The sequence below is a fragment of the Ciona robusta genome, chromosome 2, assembly GCF_009617815.1.
Source record: "Ciona robusta chromosome 2, ASM961781v2".
NCBI classification, from domain to species: domain Eukaryota; kingdom Metazoa; phylum Chordata; class Ascidiacea; order Phlebobranchia; family Cionidae; genus Ciona; species Ciona robusta.
This window is the reverse complement of record NC_143236.1, coordinates 4,960,962-4,977,938: the sequence shown is the minus strand read 5'-3', so window position 1 is coordinate 4,977,938 and position 16,977 is coordinate 4,960,962. Positions and strand designations below refer to the sequence as shown.

Genomic DNA, 16,977 nt, shown 5'->3' with positions numbered 1-16,977 from the left:
GCCAATATTCGCTCATGTGATATTACATGTCCTGCTTCATCCATTAAAAACTAGTCTGCTGCGGTAACACCATTCTAAATGATTGTAATAACAAAAGGGACGTCTTACAGACGACTGTTAATTTTCGTATCGATACCTACAAATTAGCTGAACGTAATCTTTTTAATACCAACATAACTTAGTCTAATAGCGGGTGACGAGTTCCCCTGTATCTTCTTCGTACCGACTATTGTCTACTTTGGATTCTGGAAATGGCAAAAGTCAATACACGTTATTGTGTTGACTGAATCGCTCATTATCTAAAACCAGCCATCACCATCGCTGTGGGATGTAGACCGAGACTGTTTGCCGAATGTTTTTACGTCTTCCTGTCAGCCTTTTACAGAGCAAACAAAGCTTTAATTGAATCAACAGGTACATTTTAGTGCTAACTTGCGATACCTCTCGTACTATTATATGGTATAGTGCTTTTCCGCATTACTAACTCTGTACTAATATTAAAAGTAACACCAAATGCGTTTTAACGCAATTTTACAAGTATTAGCACTAAAAATATACGAAAACGGCCTTTCTGGCTGAATACACACGAAGTAAACATTAGAACGAACACACGACATGACATACCTCAGCTCAGCCACGACCGTTGAATAGAAAGTTATTAATACGATTGTGTTACGATTGACTGAAACCGCAGCGTACACACATAATCGCTAATACCCCATGGCGCGTGTCGCCTCACCCTTGCCTATATGAACCGGCTTTTAGATTTTGTACCAGCAGGCTAACCACTGGAATCGTTCTCACCTCATCGCCTCGCTTCTAGATCGATATTACCTAACACGAATATTCTTGGTAAACATATCGCTCGACTTAAAACGCTCGGCGTAGTTATGTATGCTTTCTTTGTTAACTTTTTGAAGTTGAAACAAGAAAAGTTGGTGCTGTCACAATCGGTCAACCAAGAACTGCTCGTCTGATACGGATGACTGCACAATGAAATTTTTACTGAGGACCGACTAAGTAACAGAAATGTAACACCAATAAATTTTACTGATTATTGTCATTTTGTGCAACAACAGCGTAACATACCTTTGCATTACCTTAATAAATACTTTATAACTGTTTATCGCTGTATGTGCATAATGTAAGTGGCCAAACACGTAATGTTTTGAACATATTCGTGTTTTTGAAAGTGACAACACATGTAATTTCGTACAATTCAAAAATATCAACACGTTGTCGCTCATTTACGGCAAATAATCAACGTAAACGTTATTTGCAATTAAAACTTATTATACGTTCTTAAATTCGTCAGATAATCTGCAAAAAATGCCAAGTTACCTAACCAATTAATACGTACTATGATGTACTGGTTCGACGTCGCTTCATTGTAAGCGATGAGTAATCTAATAATCTAATTATGATATTGCATTACGCTGCTGTACACCGCACTAGTTCAATGCTTCGGTCTGGCGGTTGCAACTTTATTGCCATTGGCACAACGACTGAAGACTTGGGACTACACACTGCATGGCTTCTCCGTCTTGCTTGATTGGCAAAAATTAGACCCGTGCGTCTAATTAACAACTAAGGGGAAACGATTTCGGTTATTTTAGCACGACGATCGATGCCATAGGCGAAAATAAACTGCAAGTAGCAGCAATAGTTGTGACGTGTTGCTTGCATATATGTAAGGAAGAGAAATATTTATAAAATGTAAAATTCATAAAGTTAAGGCGAATCCGAACACTAACTCAAAATCTTAACACACAGATCTCAGTCCCGCTCTATTTCTTTTTAAGCTGTGAGTTTGTTACCCACACCAGATAAGATATTTTCTAGCGGTAAATTTGAAACCGTTCATTAAATGATGTTAAACTTCCTTTTTTTTAATATAACGTCGCTCAATTGCTCATAGCCGTCTCGAAGTACTTTAAACTACCGTGTATTTTATGGCAATTCACTAAATCCAAAAATAGTACTATAAACCCTGTATAGTAATACTCATGAAAGTAAAACATAAATATTGCAACTACTATGTTTTAATACCCGGTCCACATAAGCGAGCATACAATACCAAAGCGTTTTTCCGCTTCGGTTGGCACACGGCGGCGATCTGGTGCTTTCTCACTAGCGCCTTTAGTGAGCTTCTCAATCAGTTTGAATTGCTCAGTAGGGGTCAGTGTCTTCTTAGGCACTGTGGGTGCTACTACATTTTCGAATTCTCGTTTTGCACGTAATGTGTCCTGCCAGGTTATTAAAGACGAAGCAGAGTGTTTTGTTCTCGTCTTGGCATCAGCCCTTCTTCTCGTGATTAATAAACCGCATTTGTTTTGTAACTTCTTCGTTTCGCTGGGCGATTTCATATATTCCATGTCATTTATCTTTCTAGTTTTAGATCTATTGACATGCCCAGGTTCGACAAGCGTTTTGGTGCAGTTGGTATGGCAGGTTTTGTTTTGTGGTTTGGGCTTCGTTAATCTTTCTATTAAATCCTGTAACTGCGTTGCTGTTAATCCCCTGTTAGCCCCTTGTTTGTTTTCTCCAATAGTTGAGTTTGGGGTTGTCCTATGAAACCTGCTGCTTAAAAACGGAAGAAACATGATAAGGGGTTTGGGTATATGAGATTTAGTTGCTAATAATAACACACTTGGAATAATGGTTGTCGTTGCTCCGTCATGCGGGGAAAAATAAAGCACATTTATTCATATATGTACAGTAGGATGGGGGAAGACAGGACACCTTTATTACATATTATCCAAATATCCCGATCGTGTTTTAAAAAATAAACAACGGCCTATGGAAGTCTTGCTAATACGGTATTATTAAAAGAAATGTTCTGTGTTTACTACCAAATGAGACAAGACAATAGAATAAAAATATGTCCCATCCTCCCCCACCCTACTTTATACTTAAATATAAAATAAGTGGTTAGCTTTTACTATGAAATCCAACCACAACCACAATAGAACCTGTTCGGTTTCATTTCCCCCATGGTAATCGCGCAGTAAACGTTGCGGTTATATGAAGTTTCCAACGAACTTCTCACACCACATTGCGAAAACGGCAGTTCCGGCTTGTATGTTTCATCCATCATAAAGTATATTTCATTTATCGCCTAAAATAAAAAGAGGTAGTAAATCTAGTTTCTAGTAGGTCAGGACATTTAACCATTTTCCACTATATACATTTAACCATTTTCCAATATATTTTAATTTTTTGGTTATAATGTTATTTGCAGCTAAAATGTTTTTGTCCGCATAACGTCAAACAGGACACTTGAAACGTCCTTTGTAGGCTGGTTGCTCACGCTTTCAGTAGCCTTAAAAGGCACTCTTTAAAATAGCCTTCCAAAAAAATGTCGAAAAGCAAGACAAACAGCAAATCTTGGTTTTGAAAAATGTTTCACCTGCTTCGTACATTCTAGTTCGTCAGTCAATCGTTGGACGTGATCTGATAGCGACAAATTCCTGCAGAATAATGATAACAGTTTATATTTATTCAGACTAAACTTTATCCCGCTTCATCTTACGTATGTTGGAAATTTCTTAATCGATTCATAGTCTGGTTGATTGCTTTGGTTATATGATTGTTTCTCATTTTCCTGCTTCTGTTTTCAAAGTTTTTGGATCTATATAAAATACTATGAGGGTAAGATAGGATACCGTTAGCAATTAAATATCATATACCCTAATTGTGTTTTTCAGAATTAACAATTACGCCATTTTATAATCGCGGGACTATCACGGTTATATAGTAGTGTGGGAGAAGATGGGACACCTTTAACACAATATCCAAATATCCCAATCGTGTTTTAAACAATTAACAACGGTCTATGGAAGTCGTGAGGATATGATTTTATAATTCTTTGAATGTTCTTTGTTTACTACCAGGACGAGTAAATAAAATAATGTGTCCTATTTTACCGCACCCCACAATATATTATAGTTATTGGTTATGAAACTTAAATCAGTAATGTAAAATTATCAAGAGAGTCACCCACTTTTGTAAGTTGTTCCGACTTCGACTTTCGTATAATCGATCAACCATGTTATTTATCGTGGCTGCAGGAAGTCTTCGGTGACCGTAATATCTCGCACTGTAATTTCTCAAACTCGGGACCAAACTGTTTTCATATGGACTGCCTGTGATGTAAACAGCATATATGGATGTAGAAAAGCAGCTTTAATCGTTTATCGTGGCGGGAAAACAACTGTAGTTATAAAACAAGTATATAATAATATAGTAGGGTCGGGGAAGATAGGGACATCTTTAGCACATAATATTTAAATATCGTGATCGTGTTTTAAACAATTAACAACGGTCTATGGGAGTCGTGACGATATAGTTTTATAAATCTTTGAATGTTGTTTTTTTACTACCAAATGGGACGAGAAAATAAAGTTAAAAGGTGTTCCATCTTTCCCCACACTACTGTATAGAAAACATTTACATACGTGTTTTACGACGCCTTGAATTTACAGGGGACAAAGGGAACAGAGCGCAGTTAAGAATCGACAATCTCGCCTTTGTTGCGTCATAATCATTGCTTGAATCGTCGTCAGGTGACGTCAATGGAACTTCAGGCGAAGGAACGTAGACTTGAATTCTTTTATTAAATGTTGTACGTTTGGTAGAATTGAGTGGTCTGAGAAGAATCTGGATGAAAACCCAAACAAAACGATTTTTTTTGTTTTTTGGTAAGATATTAAAATTTATGAAAAGAACATTTTTTTCAATGCTTTAATTTCTTCCAAACTTACCTTGGTGTTGTTGTCGTTAGGCTTCTGTGTTTCTATTTTTCTTTTAACTTTCGGTTTGTATCGCATCGGTTTCAGCAAACCATATCGTTTAACTTTTCCGAATCCAACTTTTCGCCGCGCTCTCGCGGTCGGCTTGTTAGACACTTCTTTTGCTGTCTTTTTCTCCTAAAACAGAAACGACGTGGTTTAAAATATAGCATGTACAGTTTAGCAAAAAAAACGTATACATATTATAGGTCAAACCCTCGTATAAATAATGACGTTTTAATGTATATACACTCGCAATGTTTAAAAAGTCTTAGGTGCATTAAGATTACGGTAAAGTAGAACCAATCGTCTTTATCCATAACATTCGCTTTTACTATACAAATGCTTTCAGAAAACGATTTCAAACGTTTATCAAATTCCTCATATAGTTTTATAAGTCTTTAAAACTTTTTGTTTACCATCGAATGGGACGAGAAAATAGAATAAAAAGGTGCCCCATCAACTCCTAGCCTACTATATGTGCATCACCTCTTTCTGTTCGTCATCATTAATATACGATGAAGACGACTTGATCTTTACTTTATCATCTTCTAGACAACATTCGGTGTAATTCTCAATCGTTTGAAATAATCCTGGTGCGGTTGAAGGACGGCGAGTAAACTTGTGAGGCGTCGACTGATTTGAAAGTGTCCTGTATAATATGTAAAAGTACAAACGTGTAAGTAAGTCATATCAATTTTTAACCATTTACAAACAACGCTTACCGAATCGGAGATTTGGAGAGCGGACGTTTAAAGTCTTCCAGTTTCTAAAAAAATGGACCAAATTTTAAAATTTAACAAATTTGTAGTCGAATGCTTATTTTATATCATTACGTCATATATATCTGTTGACGGCAGCGACAAAGTCGAAGAAGCAAGAGCAGGGTATCCGCACGAGCTGCCTGTCCATTCTGGAGACACCATCCAGAAACGTGACGTCACGCCTACGTCACACCCTTCGTCATCAGCGTACCGATCCACGCTATCAGGCGTCGAACAACTCTTTCTATCTTTTGTAAAACAATAAATTGCATTGCTATAAATAATGTGGAAAAAGTTTGTTGTTTATTAACATAATTGAGCATGCAAGTTGTAAAATTTAAATTAAATCAGTTATCCGGGATACACAATCGTAATTTACCATCGTTTCTTTGTAATGTGCTACGGTTTGGATTTTCCTTTCTTCTACTTTTTCTTGACCATCCTGTTCCCATTACCAAGGTCACAACTTCTGCAATTGTGTTCCAGCAATACTAACGTTAGATTTAACACATGCAGCCGCTTTAAGTGTAAAAGACAACCAAACAGCTTTCTATTTATGCTTTCCACATTTAAATCTGACTGCGGAACATGATAATCGAGTTATTCAGCTACTTGTAAGTTTATAAGTACCTCCTGTAATTAAACGCGACTCAATGACGCGTAGTCACTTGGAGTACAAATCAATTTTATTTACAATTAACGAACATCGTTATTGGCACACTGCACTTTTGAAACCATGTAATCTGAGTACTTGTTTATACGAAACAGTGAATTAAACGAATATAACCAAAATCACCTATTTGTTGCAGCATAAAAAAGTGTTATTTAAAATCAGTACGTATCCCCAAAGCCGTAACATGACCGTTTATATGACTGCGCATAACAACCTTATATTTATAGGGCTTTGACCATAAAAAAAGTGTTAATTTTTCAAGATTTTAATTATTTTGTAATTTATTTACACCTCGTTTAACATAAATAATGGCTCAACTTATGTTTTGATAGAACCCTGCCCTGATTTTTCATTCAGTTCTATCATTGCGTTGCCTTCTTCTTCTTCGTCATCAATATAGAGAGTCTCTCTCTTGCATACACAGCTACCGGTTGCTAAGCAACAACATACGTCGCCGCCAAAAGCCAGCAGTCTCGGGTCCACGTCATGTCTGGATTTTAAACCCCCTATGGATTAGTAACTGTCTTTAATTAATAGGTTCAGTCGAGGCCAAGTCTATTTTAATAATAGACAGTGGTTAAACCTAATTAGTTTAGTATTTACGACGTTGTATATTGTAGGGGCAAGTAGTTTTTACTTTCTTTCTTTTGTTTTACCGTCTAACTTGGTGGTAAATGAAGAATGTTTATAAAATCGTATACCTGTATTCTTACGACTTCTAAACAGTGTTGTTAGTTGTTTAAAACACGACTTACGGGATATTATGTGCTTTCGGTATCTATCGTACCCTACAATTCTGTATGCTCATCTAAATTTGCAAAAGTAAAAGCTTTTTTACCTGTAAGTAAACTGACGATCACTCCTAAAGTCCATGTGAACAAAACCAGGAAAGTGCTGTAGTGGCAATATGACAGAGCATACAATGTATTCGCTAACCCTGTGTATTCTGGAACCATCGTCGAGGAACTGGTAACCTAGGAGCAGGCTAAATGCTAATAAGCTGTAGAAGCTGTATAAAGGCTATAATACGCTGTGCCAGGGCGAGCATGTAAAATACGTACGAGAGATAAGTTATAAATTATAAACTTATAAAAATAAAAGTTTTCTGTTTAACGTTGTACGTTTTCTTACATTTAAACCAATGCAACCAACAGTCGGTAACGGCAATGCTCTGGTAAACTCGACCGTAGGTGGATACATGTACGAACCGACTGCAAGCCATAGTCCAGCTGCTAGTCCTCCGATTAAACCGGCTAAAGCGCCCTGCAAGTATATATAAATGTTTACGGCGCCTCCTTTGCAACAGAATTTGGTAACAGTTGACGTACAGCCACGATATATTAACGTTTCACACAAGAAGCAACATGTATTTAAATATGTCACGACCGATTAATTGATAAAAAATATTCTAGATGACCTATATTACTATTAAAAACAAATATTACGACACATTGGGGTAAGATGGGATACTGTCTGCACATATATTCTATATTTTCTGATTGTGATGACTGGTTTATAACATGGCTTATACAGAAGTTCTTACCTTTGAATTTGCCACTGGGGTAAAAATACCAAGACAGAAAATTCCTAAAAGCGGTCCTCCAATGATACCGAACATTTTCAAAGCCATCGTTAGTACTTTATCAAGCAGGGAAGATAGAAACGCAACGCCCAATCCAAGTAACCCGTAAATAATAACTGCAATAAACAGAAATAGTTAAAACTTCAAATTGAAATGTAACTTTCTGTAACCTCGCTTAGAGAACGACAGTCGTAGCATGGATGTTCTGTTTCAAACAAATCGTGTCCGTTTACAAGTTACTATTAATACTATACGTTTGTAACATGCGGGATTGTTTTTTTCTATTGCTAAAATTTAAACAACCATTAGACCACTGGTTGGAGCAATTGCCCTTAAGTATTTTGCCCGAGGACACATACGCACAGTTAGGTAGCAGCGACAAGCCTTGAACCCGAATATTCAGTTGAATACATGTACGCAAACCAGCTCAGTCATGGAGCCATAATAAAACGGTATATTTTAGTATTACATGTAAAACTTACCTAATATCTTAGAGATAAGTACGGACTTGCTGTCGGATATGTCAGGCTTCGCTGGTTTGATTAAATCCTCATATGTTGAGCAAGCCAATGCGTTGATTCCTGTTGACACGGTGCTGTAAAATAACGTTGATGTGTTGATACACATGGATGTAAATACGTAACAAAAAATAGAAAATTGCCGAATACAAAATAAAGGTGCTTAAGGGTATTACACACGCTTATAGTGTCTGTAAAAGAACCCATTTTTGTATGGGTATACCGCAGCGTGCATATGATACGCACACAAAGTTACATCTGCGGTAACTCATAAGCAGACACAAAAGTGTGTGAAATAAAAAATCCTTATTTGTAGCGACTGTCGTTGCCTCGCCATGCCAAGGTATTTAAATTAAACATTCATTCCTACTTTCATATACACATATACCTCAAAGTCCCACTGTAAGCTGCTGCTACAAATATTCCTGGGATTCCCGGCAGAGAATGGAGAATATCCATCACCAAGTATGGAATCAACTAATTAAAAAAAATAGATCAGTTGCTATTCTTACATATTTTTTATTATATAGTACTATGGGGTAAGATGGGACACCTTTAGCACTTAATATCCAATTATCCTGTTCGTGTTTTAAACAATTAATAACGGTCTATGGGAGTTGTGAGAATACGGTTTTATAACTCTTTAAATGTCCTTTGTTTACTACAAAATGAGACGAGAAAATAGAATGCAAAACTGTCCCTTCTTTCCCCGTAGTATTATACTTATAATATTTTTCTTCTTTTTATTACCATACTTATATATATATATATATATATATATATTTATAATAAAGTTTCTAATATAGTTCACATTTGAAAATACCTGGTCAGATTTTTCTACTTTACCAGATGTCAAGGGATCACATTTGTTGTAAACTGCAAACATTATCAAACCAGTCAGCGACGCCAAGCTGATAACGAGAAACAAACCAATATCGTTAAGGTACAGCGACCTAAAGTGTAAAAAAAGTATACAGAATCAATATTTACAGTTGTTTGAAATGAACGTAGCCAAAAAATAGCAAAACAAATCATAATATCAAGTCTTGTTATAATTTTAAACCTAAACAGTTTTGCTTTATATGTATTTTAAACAGTATCCTAAAGCTGTCGCAAATAAAAACACCAATGTGTTTTTGCCTCTAAAATTTAAACCATTTTCAATTTCATTTCTATAGGGAAGTGGCACGGTAGGCGTGAAAACTTTTGACAACAACAACTTTTAAAAGAGTTTCAGCTAGAGTTGTGCAAATTTATTAAATGGGAGGTCTCATTTTTGTTTGCCAAATCCGGATATATGACCCAAATGTACCAGGCCCTAAAAGTAAGAGGACTCCTATTATGAGCGTACAGCTTAGCTTGGGCGAGACTTCGACAGCTTAAATAACGTTGCACCATTGATTGGTTGATCGCATATACCGACAACCACATCAAACTACCACCAATTATAATTGACCAGAATGAGTGACGTATACGGGGATCGAGGTCGAACCTGGAGAACGAGATGTGGTTTTACAATATGTAACAACTAATAATACTATATGGGGCAATATAGGATGCTCCTAGCACCCAAATCTCATATTTCCCGATCGTGTTTTGAACAATTAACAACGCTTTTCTAGAATCCCGTTTTCTTAGTTTACTATACCAAATTAAACGAGAAAATGAAACAAAAACATGTCATAAGCCAAAAGAGTTATAGTGCGTTACCACAGTCACCCAACAAATATATACCTCCAAAAGTCGATTCTTCCATTTTCATTCGCAATACTGATGACTTTAGAAATTCCTCCAGCGTCCGAAGAGCCCTTTATGATAATTGCAACGAATCCGACCCACATCACAAAGCACTTAAATACAAGAGGATAAATAGAAACAAGGTTAGTACTGAACGGAAGTTAAAAACATTCCTTATAGCAATAATAACGTTATTTTAAGCCAACTGAGACAAAAAATGCGTTTTTATTCACAACTTATACGTTATTTATGTTTACAATGCGCATGAAGGTGCTTAAACACCCATATTGTAACGACTGTCATTTTCCGGCCACGCGGGGATAAAGCAAGTTTTATTCATTCATTTTTTAGACTTTTTAGAGTTTTAGACTTAGAGATATAATGCATTTTTGTTTCATTACGCATCAAAATTTTGCCGTAGCACAAGTTCAATCACATTTTTGTCACTATAAAATTAACCCTATTTAAATACCTGTACAACGTCGTTCCAAACCACAGCTTTCATTCCCCCAATGCAGGTATAGAAGATACAAACCAGTGATGTGACAACGATAGACACAATTAAACTCAGACCGGTTACTGAAAAGCGTTAAAGAATTTTTTCTCAACTATATATAGTTCTATATTGCAAGGTTTTCTCCAACAAAATGCATTTTTTGTTCGAAGATTTATAGTGTCACGTATTGTTTGTTCTATCGTTGTACATGGTTACAGTTTGCTGTGACCTCTTCTGTATTGTTTCTAGTTTTTCTTCCGTTTTATGTTTGTCCCGTACCACACACTTTACGTAAAATTAGCGTATTTTTTTCAGTTTACCTTTATTTAAAGCTAATGCTGGCATATACATCACCATCCCCATGTACAAGACAGTCTGTATGATGAAAGCGCATGTTCCAGCTATCCGGACCGATCGATCGAAACGCATTTCAAGATACTAAAAAATAATTCAAAATAATACAAAAATGCGACCATTTAAATAAGGTCATGCAAAACTACGTTTCGTATTAAAGTAATATAGTAGAGTGGAAAAAGATGGGAGACATTTTCATTCTGCATGTTTTCTCTTCCGATTTGGTAGTAACAAAGAACATTAAAAAAATTATAAAACCTCAACCTCACGACTCCTCTACACCGTTGTTAATTGTTTAAAACGCGATCGGGATATTTTGATATTATGTGACAAATGTGTCCCGTCTTCCCCCGTCCACATATACATACCTCGTATGTACTAGAGATGCCAAGCTTGTAAAACACTGGTACAAATATGGTGGCCGTGACGATTGCTACTATTGTGTAAGCTATAAAGAACCACCAGAACATTGTTCCGTAGATGTAAACTTCAGCTGGAGTTCCCAGTACGGTTATCGCTGACATAAAACTTGCGGTAAGGCTCAAGGCAACCGGCCAACCGCTCATAGTTCTGTTAACAGTGTAAATGCTGTTGTTGCGGTAATGGAAAATATGCTACATACTTAGTTTAAACGATAACGAATGAATTCAAGTACGTGAAAAGGCTCTGTGCACGAATGTGGAGGGAAATGTTGCGTTCATGTGGTTGTGAATGTAGACGAAATAAAAGATAGAAAAATAACAACCATGCTAAAAAAATTGCCGTCATCATTTATTAAGTGATATAGTACGGTGGGCAAGATAGGACATTTTTCATTTTATTTTCTTGTACCATTTGGTAGTAAACATAGAACATTCCAAGAATTATAAATATTATAGGCTAAAGATATTCCGTCTCCCCCCACCCTACTATATATAAATTGTATCATTTGTATAAATAAGTTGTATAACCTGCCGGCCAAAAGGTAGTTTTCCGCAGACTTTTTCTTCCTGTCTCTGTAAGCGAAGAAAAGCCCGATAAGAGCTGACACAAAAAACAAACAACCAAATACGGCATAATCGCCTGCGCTGAAACTCCTTTGATCCTCCAGGTTCGACATTCCACTGTTTTGGGTTGTGGTACTCATTTTTAGAATTAAGCAAATCACCTAGCCTGCTGGCAACTATTTAACCTTGTTCAATTGAAAAATTGATTAAAGATGTAACATACGCTATTACAACACACATCAATTCAAAGTTAATTGCTGCATTTCATCTTTGAAATACGTTTCTCTAGCAGGCTTTGCCAATAACTTTAAAAATGCTAAAATGTCTCAATTCTGTAACTAACTAGTACTATAATTGCAGAGGAATTGCAATTGGTTTAATGCTTATACAGTAGACTATAACAATTACATCTGAATCAAAAATATCACTTAAAAAAACAAGATTCAACCATTCCCTTTCATAACTCTTTTCTACGTTTATTACTCTTTCCTAGCAGTAGCAACCATATGTCTCTAGTACGCAAGAACTGCAAGATACAAAAGCGAAGGGGAATTTATAGCTGGGTACGTATTATAGTTTGGAATGTCGCTATTTGTGTCCCGATGTCGTACCGTCCTTTCATACGCAATTACAATGCTGTAGACGTTAAACATTAGCGAAAAGAACAAATCGCCGAAAATGATCTATATGTACTGTAAGCCTCGACCCATACGTTGCAGCAGACTGCAGAGGTTGTTCCTTATCCGCGCGAATCAAGCTCTCGTGTTACAGTTAACTTTGCCTCATACTACCACAACGCAGGAAATGAAACCACACGCCAATATGCGAGCCGAAGTGCATAATTACTGCGTATAAGTGCAGCAAAATACAATGCTATGGTTTTAGATCTCATACTACGAAATACACAAACTGTTCATTTTGCCATTCCACATATATACCAAAGGTAGCCTACAACTGTTGCATAAACTATACAGCAATTGCGAAATAGCTTATAACTAGCAGTCTCTGCGTGCTGGCCTTGCAAATCATTGAAACACTCCTGGGAAGCATGTCTATATACCGCAAAGTTTCGTATAGCCCTAAGTGCCTTGCGGCTGCATTTTGCATTACCGCTCATTTCATATTGAGAAAAGTGTTTGCACGTTGCTAATACGCATGTAGAAAATATAGTGAGTGCAAGCTTAAAACAAACGCGTTACGCAGCGCTATCACGTAGGTTAAAAGCACAACACATGTTGAACAGCAACAAATCATCTCATTACTGCTTTCTTTACTTTACACTCACATTAGTTTTAAATGAGAGATCGATGTATTCTTATCATTAAATCGCACTTGAAATATTTTATAGGACCTTTTAACGTAATGCAAACTATATATAGGACATAACATGTTGGACTTGACATGTACAGCTCGGGAGTCTTATATAAGAACTAAGTAATAATCAAACTATACGTTTTGGTAACCAACTATATAGGAAACTAAGTTATTAACCTGCAACCGTTGTTTTCAAATTGGTAGAACAGTATAGGGATAGACTACAAAGTGTTCCCGCTTACAAAATGGTTTTCAATTTCAGTATTATCAGTCATTGCGCGTTTCCAATTATTTGTAAGATAAAAACAATTTAATGCTTCCGCTGGGATCTTTGGAGCAACGATATATGGTTTCCAAAAGAAAAATCGGAGACCTAAAAACAGATTTAAAGAAGATAGATTCAAAGCAACGGCATATGTTATGGTAACACTGAAAATTAATTAGCAAATATTTCACATGCGCACGGAGCTTCGACATTTTGTGCTGATTTTAGTCCCCTCCCCGCTTTACGTTGATTGCGCTGTGTGGAAAACGGCTTCTTTTGCATTAGTTTTACTCCAATGTAGCAGGAACCAACATAGGTTTATACTAACTTTTGCAGGAACCATAGGCAATGTATATAAAGAAGCAACCGACTGTATATAACCTGTATGTACTTAAATAAGTTCTTTGTTAATGTTAGTTAATTAATGACATATACTGTTATTGAAGTATTTGCAAATTTATGAATATTTCTTTCAGCAAAGAAAACGTTATAAAAGTTTACAGATTAAATTTGGCCAACAGTATGAACAGACTAAAGTAAAACTATACTTCTTCAAAACCGAATCTTTGTGTTTTAAAAGAGAATTACCGGCATCATGGTACCATAGTATACTGAAGTGTATACTATGATGGTACAGTGGTTCCGCGCCTCCCTCCAACCAAGAGGTAATCTATATTTAATTCTTTAAGCTGTGAGTATTGCGGCTAATACACGTTGATATATTCTTGGAAACGTCAAAAGGCGCCCACCCAGTGTGCGGAGTATAGTGTAGAAATTTGATGAATGAATGAACGTAATTTATCCTCGCGTGATCGGGAAACGTTAGTCGTTATAACACGGATGATGTTAATACACCTCGCGCCAGCTTACGATCTACCAAGTATGTTACTTAGTAGGTGATTGTGATTATTTTTCTGTGAATTTTTTTGAATCCATTACCTCTGGGTTCGAGGCAGGCGCGCTAACCAACCGTGCTAATGTCCTTTATGCGGGCCCCGGTTGAAACATTAACAAAATATGCACCGATACGCAGCGTGTACGAAGTTTGCTAAAGTTACAGACAGAGCTCTGTAATGTTACAAAAAGGTTTTTTGATGAAACTAGCGAACTTCCTATATGTGTAAGAAAAAAAATCCCCGCCAAGTTTTAGCGTTACCCATTAAAAAATGTGAGTGTGATACAGTAAAGCAAAAACGTTCGTATTTTTTTACTGCAAGAAAGTGTGCTTACTGGGAATTTGACGTGCGGGTAATTTCAGTGGTGGTGTGATGCTTCGTGTTGACAACATAGTCTACGACTACATGACAAGTCATGTTGTTTTTTTAGGGAGAACTTACGTATTTTTTCAGAAAGAACTTTGTATTTTTTAAGGGAGCATTTTCTAGGAAAATTCGTACCATGAGCTGACTGTCGTTTCCGAAAACAATCGTTTGATTGTCTAATTTTTTCGAAAATTGCAAGCCGCACATTTTGTTTTGTACATATTTCAGGTAAATTTTAAAGCAAACCCTTAGTTAAAATAGTACGCACAGGTTAAATAAAGACGCCAGTACAACCATAGCACTATATACGTTAACAGTGAAAGAGCATAGACAGTGGTGATAGAATTATACAACATTCTGATGGATGAATTCAAAAATAAAGTCGTTTTGGTAACAGGTAAGTAATTTAAGATAATAATGTTGATCAATTAATCGATGTCACAATTTGCAATAATTTATTCTATTAACGTTTAGGTGCCTCTGGTGGAATGGGTGAAAAGATTGCTTGCAACTTTGCGAAAAAGGGAGCTTTTTTAACTCTCTGTGGTAGAGACCAAGAAAAATTATCAAAGGTTGCGAAGAAATGCGAAGAAGAAGGAGCACCTAAGGTATAAACACATTGTTATATATAACGTACGTGAATTTACTCTGAATAAATCTTAAGTTTAAGATTGAAACTGATTTCGCCGTGTATTGTGTTTTGATGTTGTTAAATTAGGTATATAGGCTATACACGTTGGGCTATACTTATAAAAGGCTTCGGAGTTTCAGGTCATTACAATTTGTGCCGATCTGGTTAAAGTGGAAAATGTGGATCGCATTGTTGAAGAGACAGTTTCAAAACTTGGCCAAATTGACGTACTTATCAATAATGCTGGATACGGAATCACTGGAGATATAGAAACTGTAAGTGTAAATTACAAATTTACTTGATTGTTAAAATTAGAAAGTATATTCAAATCAATGTATCTTCAAAGGCCAAAGTTGAAGATTTCGATAAGCTGTTCGCTGTGAATGTTAAAGCACCTTTTTACCTTACACAGCAATGTGTGCCTCATTTAAAGAAGACCAAAGGTAAAATGAAGTTAATTTGTAGAATAAGACGACTTTTTGTTTACCTACTATATTTGCAGGTTGTATTGTCAATACATCAAGCCTCGTTACCACCGTATGTCGTACCTATGTCTTGCACCATAGCATGGGTAAATGCGCGATAGATCATCTTACTAAGTCTTCAGCTTTATGTAAGTTTAACAAACCAGTTTAGTTGGTGATGTTTTTTTAAATATAATTGGGTTTACTCATCATACGTCTTTTTTGTTTTTTTTCTATTAGTAGTTTTTACCCGTAGAGTATTTTGACGATTGTCGTTCCTTGCCTGATTTCTTTCTTTGTTTTAAATAATTTGATGTTCGCTCTTTTATTTAAAACATAAATAAAAGTTGTGTTATTCAGTCTCACTCCTTTCATCGTATTTTTCAGCACTGGCCAAGTATGGAATTCGCGTAAACAGCGTAAAGTAAGTAAACATTCCTTGTATAATATAATAGGGTTGAGGGAAGATGGGACACCTTTTTATTCATTTTTCTCGTCCTATTTGGTAGTAAACAAAGAACATTCAAAGAATTTAAAAACCACAACTCCCGTATCTTCACAACTCCCGTAGACCATTGTTAATTGTTTAAGACATAGTAAGAATATTTAGATATTTGTACTAAAAGTGTCCCGTCTTCCTCCACAGTACTATATACTATACGGTATTGCGCAATTAAACAAAGTTCAAAGTTTAGAAACCTTTTAACTCTTTTAGCCCGGGGGTTACAAAAACTGACTTTTTTGAGCGAATGGTTGGACCGGAAGGTGCGAAAAAGATAATTGAGAACGCTCACGCCCTGCACCCTCTTGGTGAAACATGTTTGGAACCACAAGAAGTGGCAGATACGGTGCTGTATCTGGCGTCTAATGGGGCAAGGTGTATCACTGGTATTTGTCTCGAAACTGCACGAGGCAGAAATGTAACTGGCCATTAAGAAGAATTTAAACGGCTGATTAGCATAGATTTGTATTCATAACCATTTTAAATATTCTTATATTCAGAAGGTATAACGGTATGATATATTCCAGATATAATGGTATTTGATTTACAATAAAATTGTAGTACCGCATCAAAACGCCTTGTTAAATGTTTAGCAGTTAAATGGGACTTACAGGAGGTAAGAAAGGATACTTTATAATA

At 36.2% G+C, this 16,977-nt stretch overlaps 4 protein-coding genes across 6 annotated transcripts; 1 reads left to right on the top strand and 3 right to left on the bottom strand.

The window, feature by feature from the left end:
- Positions 1-11: 11 nt before the first annotated feature.
- On the bottom strand, positions 12-4,897 carry LOC149740432 (uncharacterized). Its single transcript, XM_089872999.1, has 7 exons — positions 4,764-4,897; positions 4,458-4,659; positions 4,004-4,145; positions 3,533-3,631; positions 3,410-3,470; positions 2,973-3,118; positions 12-2,580 (listed from the first exon to the last, which is right to left on the bottom strand). Exons 1-7 carry the CDS (start codon positions 4,827-4,829, stop codon positions 2,043-2,045), a joined length of 1,254 nt encoding a protein of 417 aa, XP_089729125.1. The 5' UTR covers positions 4,830-4,897; the 3' UTR covers positions 12-2,042.
- A 367-nt stretch (positions 4,898-5,264) lies between these two features.
- LOC149740431 (uncharacterized) lies at positions 5,265-6,124 on the bottom strand. Its single transcript, XM_089873011.1, has 4 exons — positions 5,934-6,124; positions 5,627-5,802; positions 5,516-5,559; positions 5,265-5,442 (listed from the first exon to the last, which is right to left on the bottom strand). Exons 1-4 carry the CDS (start codon positions 6,004-6,006, stop codon positions 5,265-5,267), a joined length of 471 nt encoding a protein of 156 aa, XP_089729137.1. The 5' UTR covers positions 6,007-6,124.
- Positions 6,125-6,222: 98 nt separating this feature from the next.
- LOC149740430 (sodium-coupled monocarboxylate transporter 1-like) lies at positions 6,223-12,117 on the bottom strand. Its single transcript, XM_089872991.1, has 13 exons — positions 11,865-12,117; positions 11,283-11,484; positions 10,881-10,998; positions 10,537-10,643; positions 10,062-10,177; positions 9,679-9,819; positions 9,151-9,280; positions 8,716-8,804; positions 8,292-8,404; positions 7,771-7,925; positions 7,359-7,490; positions 7,066-7,201; positions 6,223-6,733 (listed from the first exon to the last, which is right to left on the bottom strand). The coding sequence occupies exons 1-13, from the start codon at positions 12,038-12,040 to the stop codon at positions 6,546-6,548; spliced, it is 1,803 nt and encodes a 600-aa protein (XP_089729117.1). The 5' UTR covers positions 12,041-12,117; the 3' UTR covers positions 6,223-6,545.
- A 1,847-nt stretch (positions 12,118-13,964) lies between these two features.
- LOC149740429 (uncharacterized) lies at positions 13,965-16,903 on the top strand. 3 transcript variants are annotated; one of them, XM_089873003.1, is made up of 8 exons: positions 13,965-14,081; positions 14,115-14,144; positions 15,216-15,349; positions 15,513-15,647; positions 15,719-15,815; positions 15,875-15,985; positions 16,224-16,260; positions 16,552-16,903. In XM_089873003.1, exons 1-8 carry the CDS (start codon positions 14,075-14,077, stop codon positions 16,769-16,771), a joined length of 771 nt encoding a protein of 256 aa, XP_089729129.1. In that variant the 5' UTR covers positions 13,965-14,074; the 3' UTR covers positions 16,772-16,903. The 3 variants fall into 3 exon arrangements, with proteins under 3 accessions (XP_089729129.1, XP_089729127.1, XP_089729128.1); XM_089873001.1 differs by lacking the exon at positions 13,965-14,081 and having other exon boundaries at positions 14,105-14,144; XM_089873002.1 differs by lacking the exons at positions 13,965-14,081; positions 14,115-14,144 and adding an exon at positions 14,977-15,138.
- The last annotated feature ends 74 nt before the right edge of the window (positions 16,904-16,977 follow it).

Coding starts and splice junctions, on each gene's coding strand:
- LOC149740432 (XM_089872999.1), bottom strand. CDS start 4,829: ATGCGATACAAACCGAAAGTTAAAAGAAAAATAGAAACACAGAAGCCT. Junction 4,660..4,763: donor CTAACGACAACAACACCAAG/GTAAGTTTGGAA, acceptor GTTTTCATCCAG/ATTCTTCTCAGACCACTCAA. Junction 4,146..4,457: donor TTCAAGGCGTCGTAAAACAC/GTATGTAAATGT, acceptor TTTACATCACAG/GCAGTCCATATGAAAACAGT.
- LOC149740431 (XM_089873011.1), bottom strand. CDS start 6,006: ATGGGAACAGGATGGTCAAGAAAAAGTAGAAGAAAGGAAAATCCAAAC. Junction 5,560..5,626: donor CGTCAACAGATATATATGAC/GTAATGATATAA, acceptor CCATTTTTTTAG/AAACTGGAAGACTTTAAACG. Junction 5,443..5,515: donor CTCTCCAAATCTCCGATTCG/GTAAGCGTTGTT, acceptor CATATTATACAG/GACACTTTCAAATCAGTCGA.
- LOC149740430 (XM_089872991.1), bottom strand. CDS start 12,040: ATGAGTACCACAACCCAAAACAGTGGAATGTCGAACCTGGAGGATCAA. Junction 11,485..11,864: donor AACTACCTTTTGGCCGGCAG/GTTATACAACTT, acceptor CACTGTTAACAG/AACTATGAGCGGTTGGCCGG. Junction 6,734..7,065: donor GATCGTCAGTTTACTTACAG/GTAAAAAAGCTT, acceptor ACTAATCCATAG/GGGGTTTAAAATCCAGACAT.
- LOC149740429 (XM_089873001.1), top strand. CDS start 14,105: ATGATGGTACAGTGGTTCCGCGCCTCCCTCCAACCAAGAG. Junction 14,145..15,215: donor CGCCTCCCTCCAACCAAGAG/GTAATCTATATT, acceptor ATTAACGTTTAG/GTGCCTCTGGTGGAATGGGT. Junction 15,986..16,223: donor TACTAAGTCTTCAGCTTTAT/GTAAGTTTAACA, acceptor CGTATTTTTCAG/CACTGGCCAAGTATGGAATT.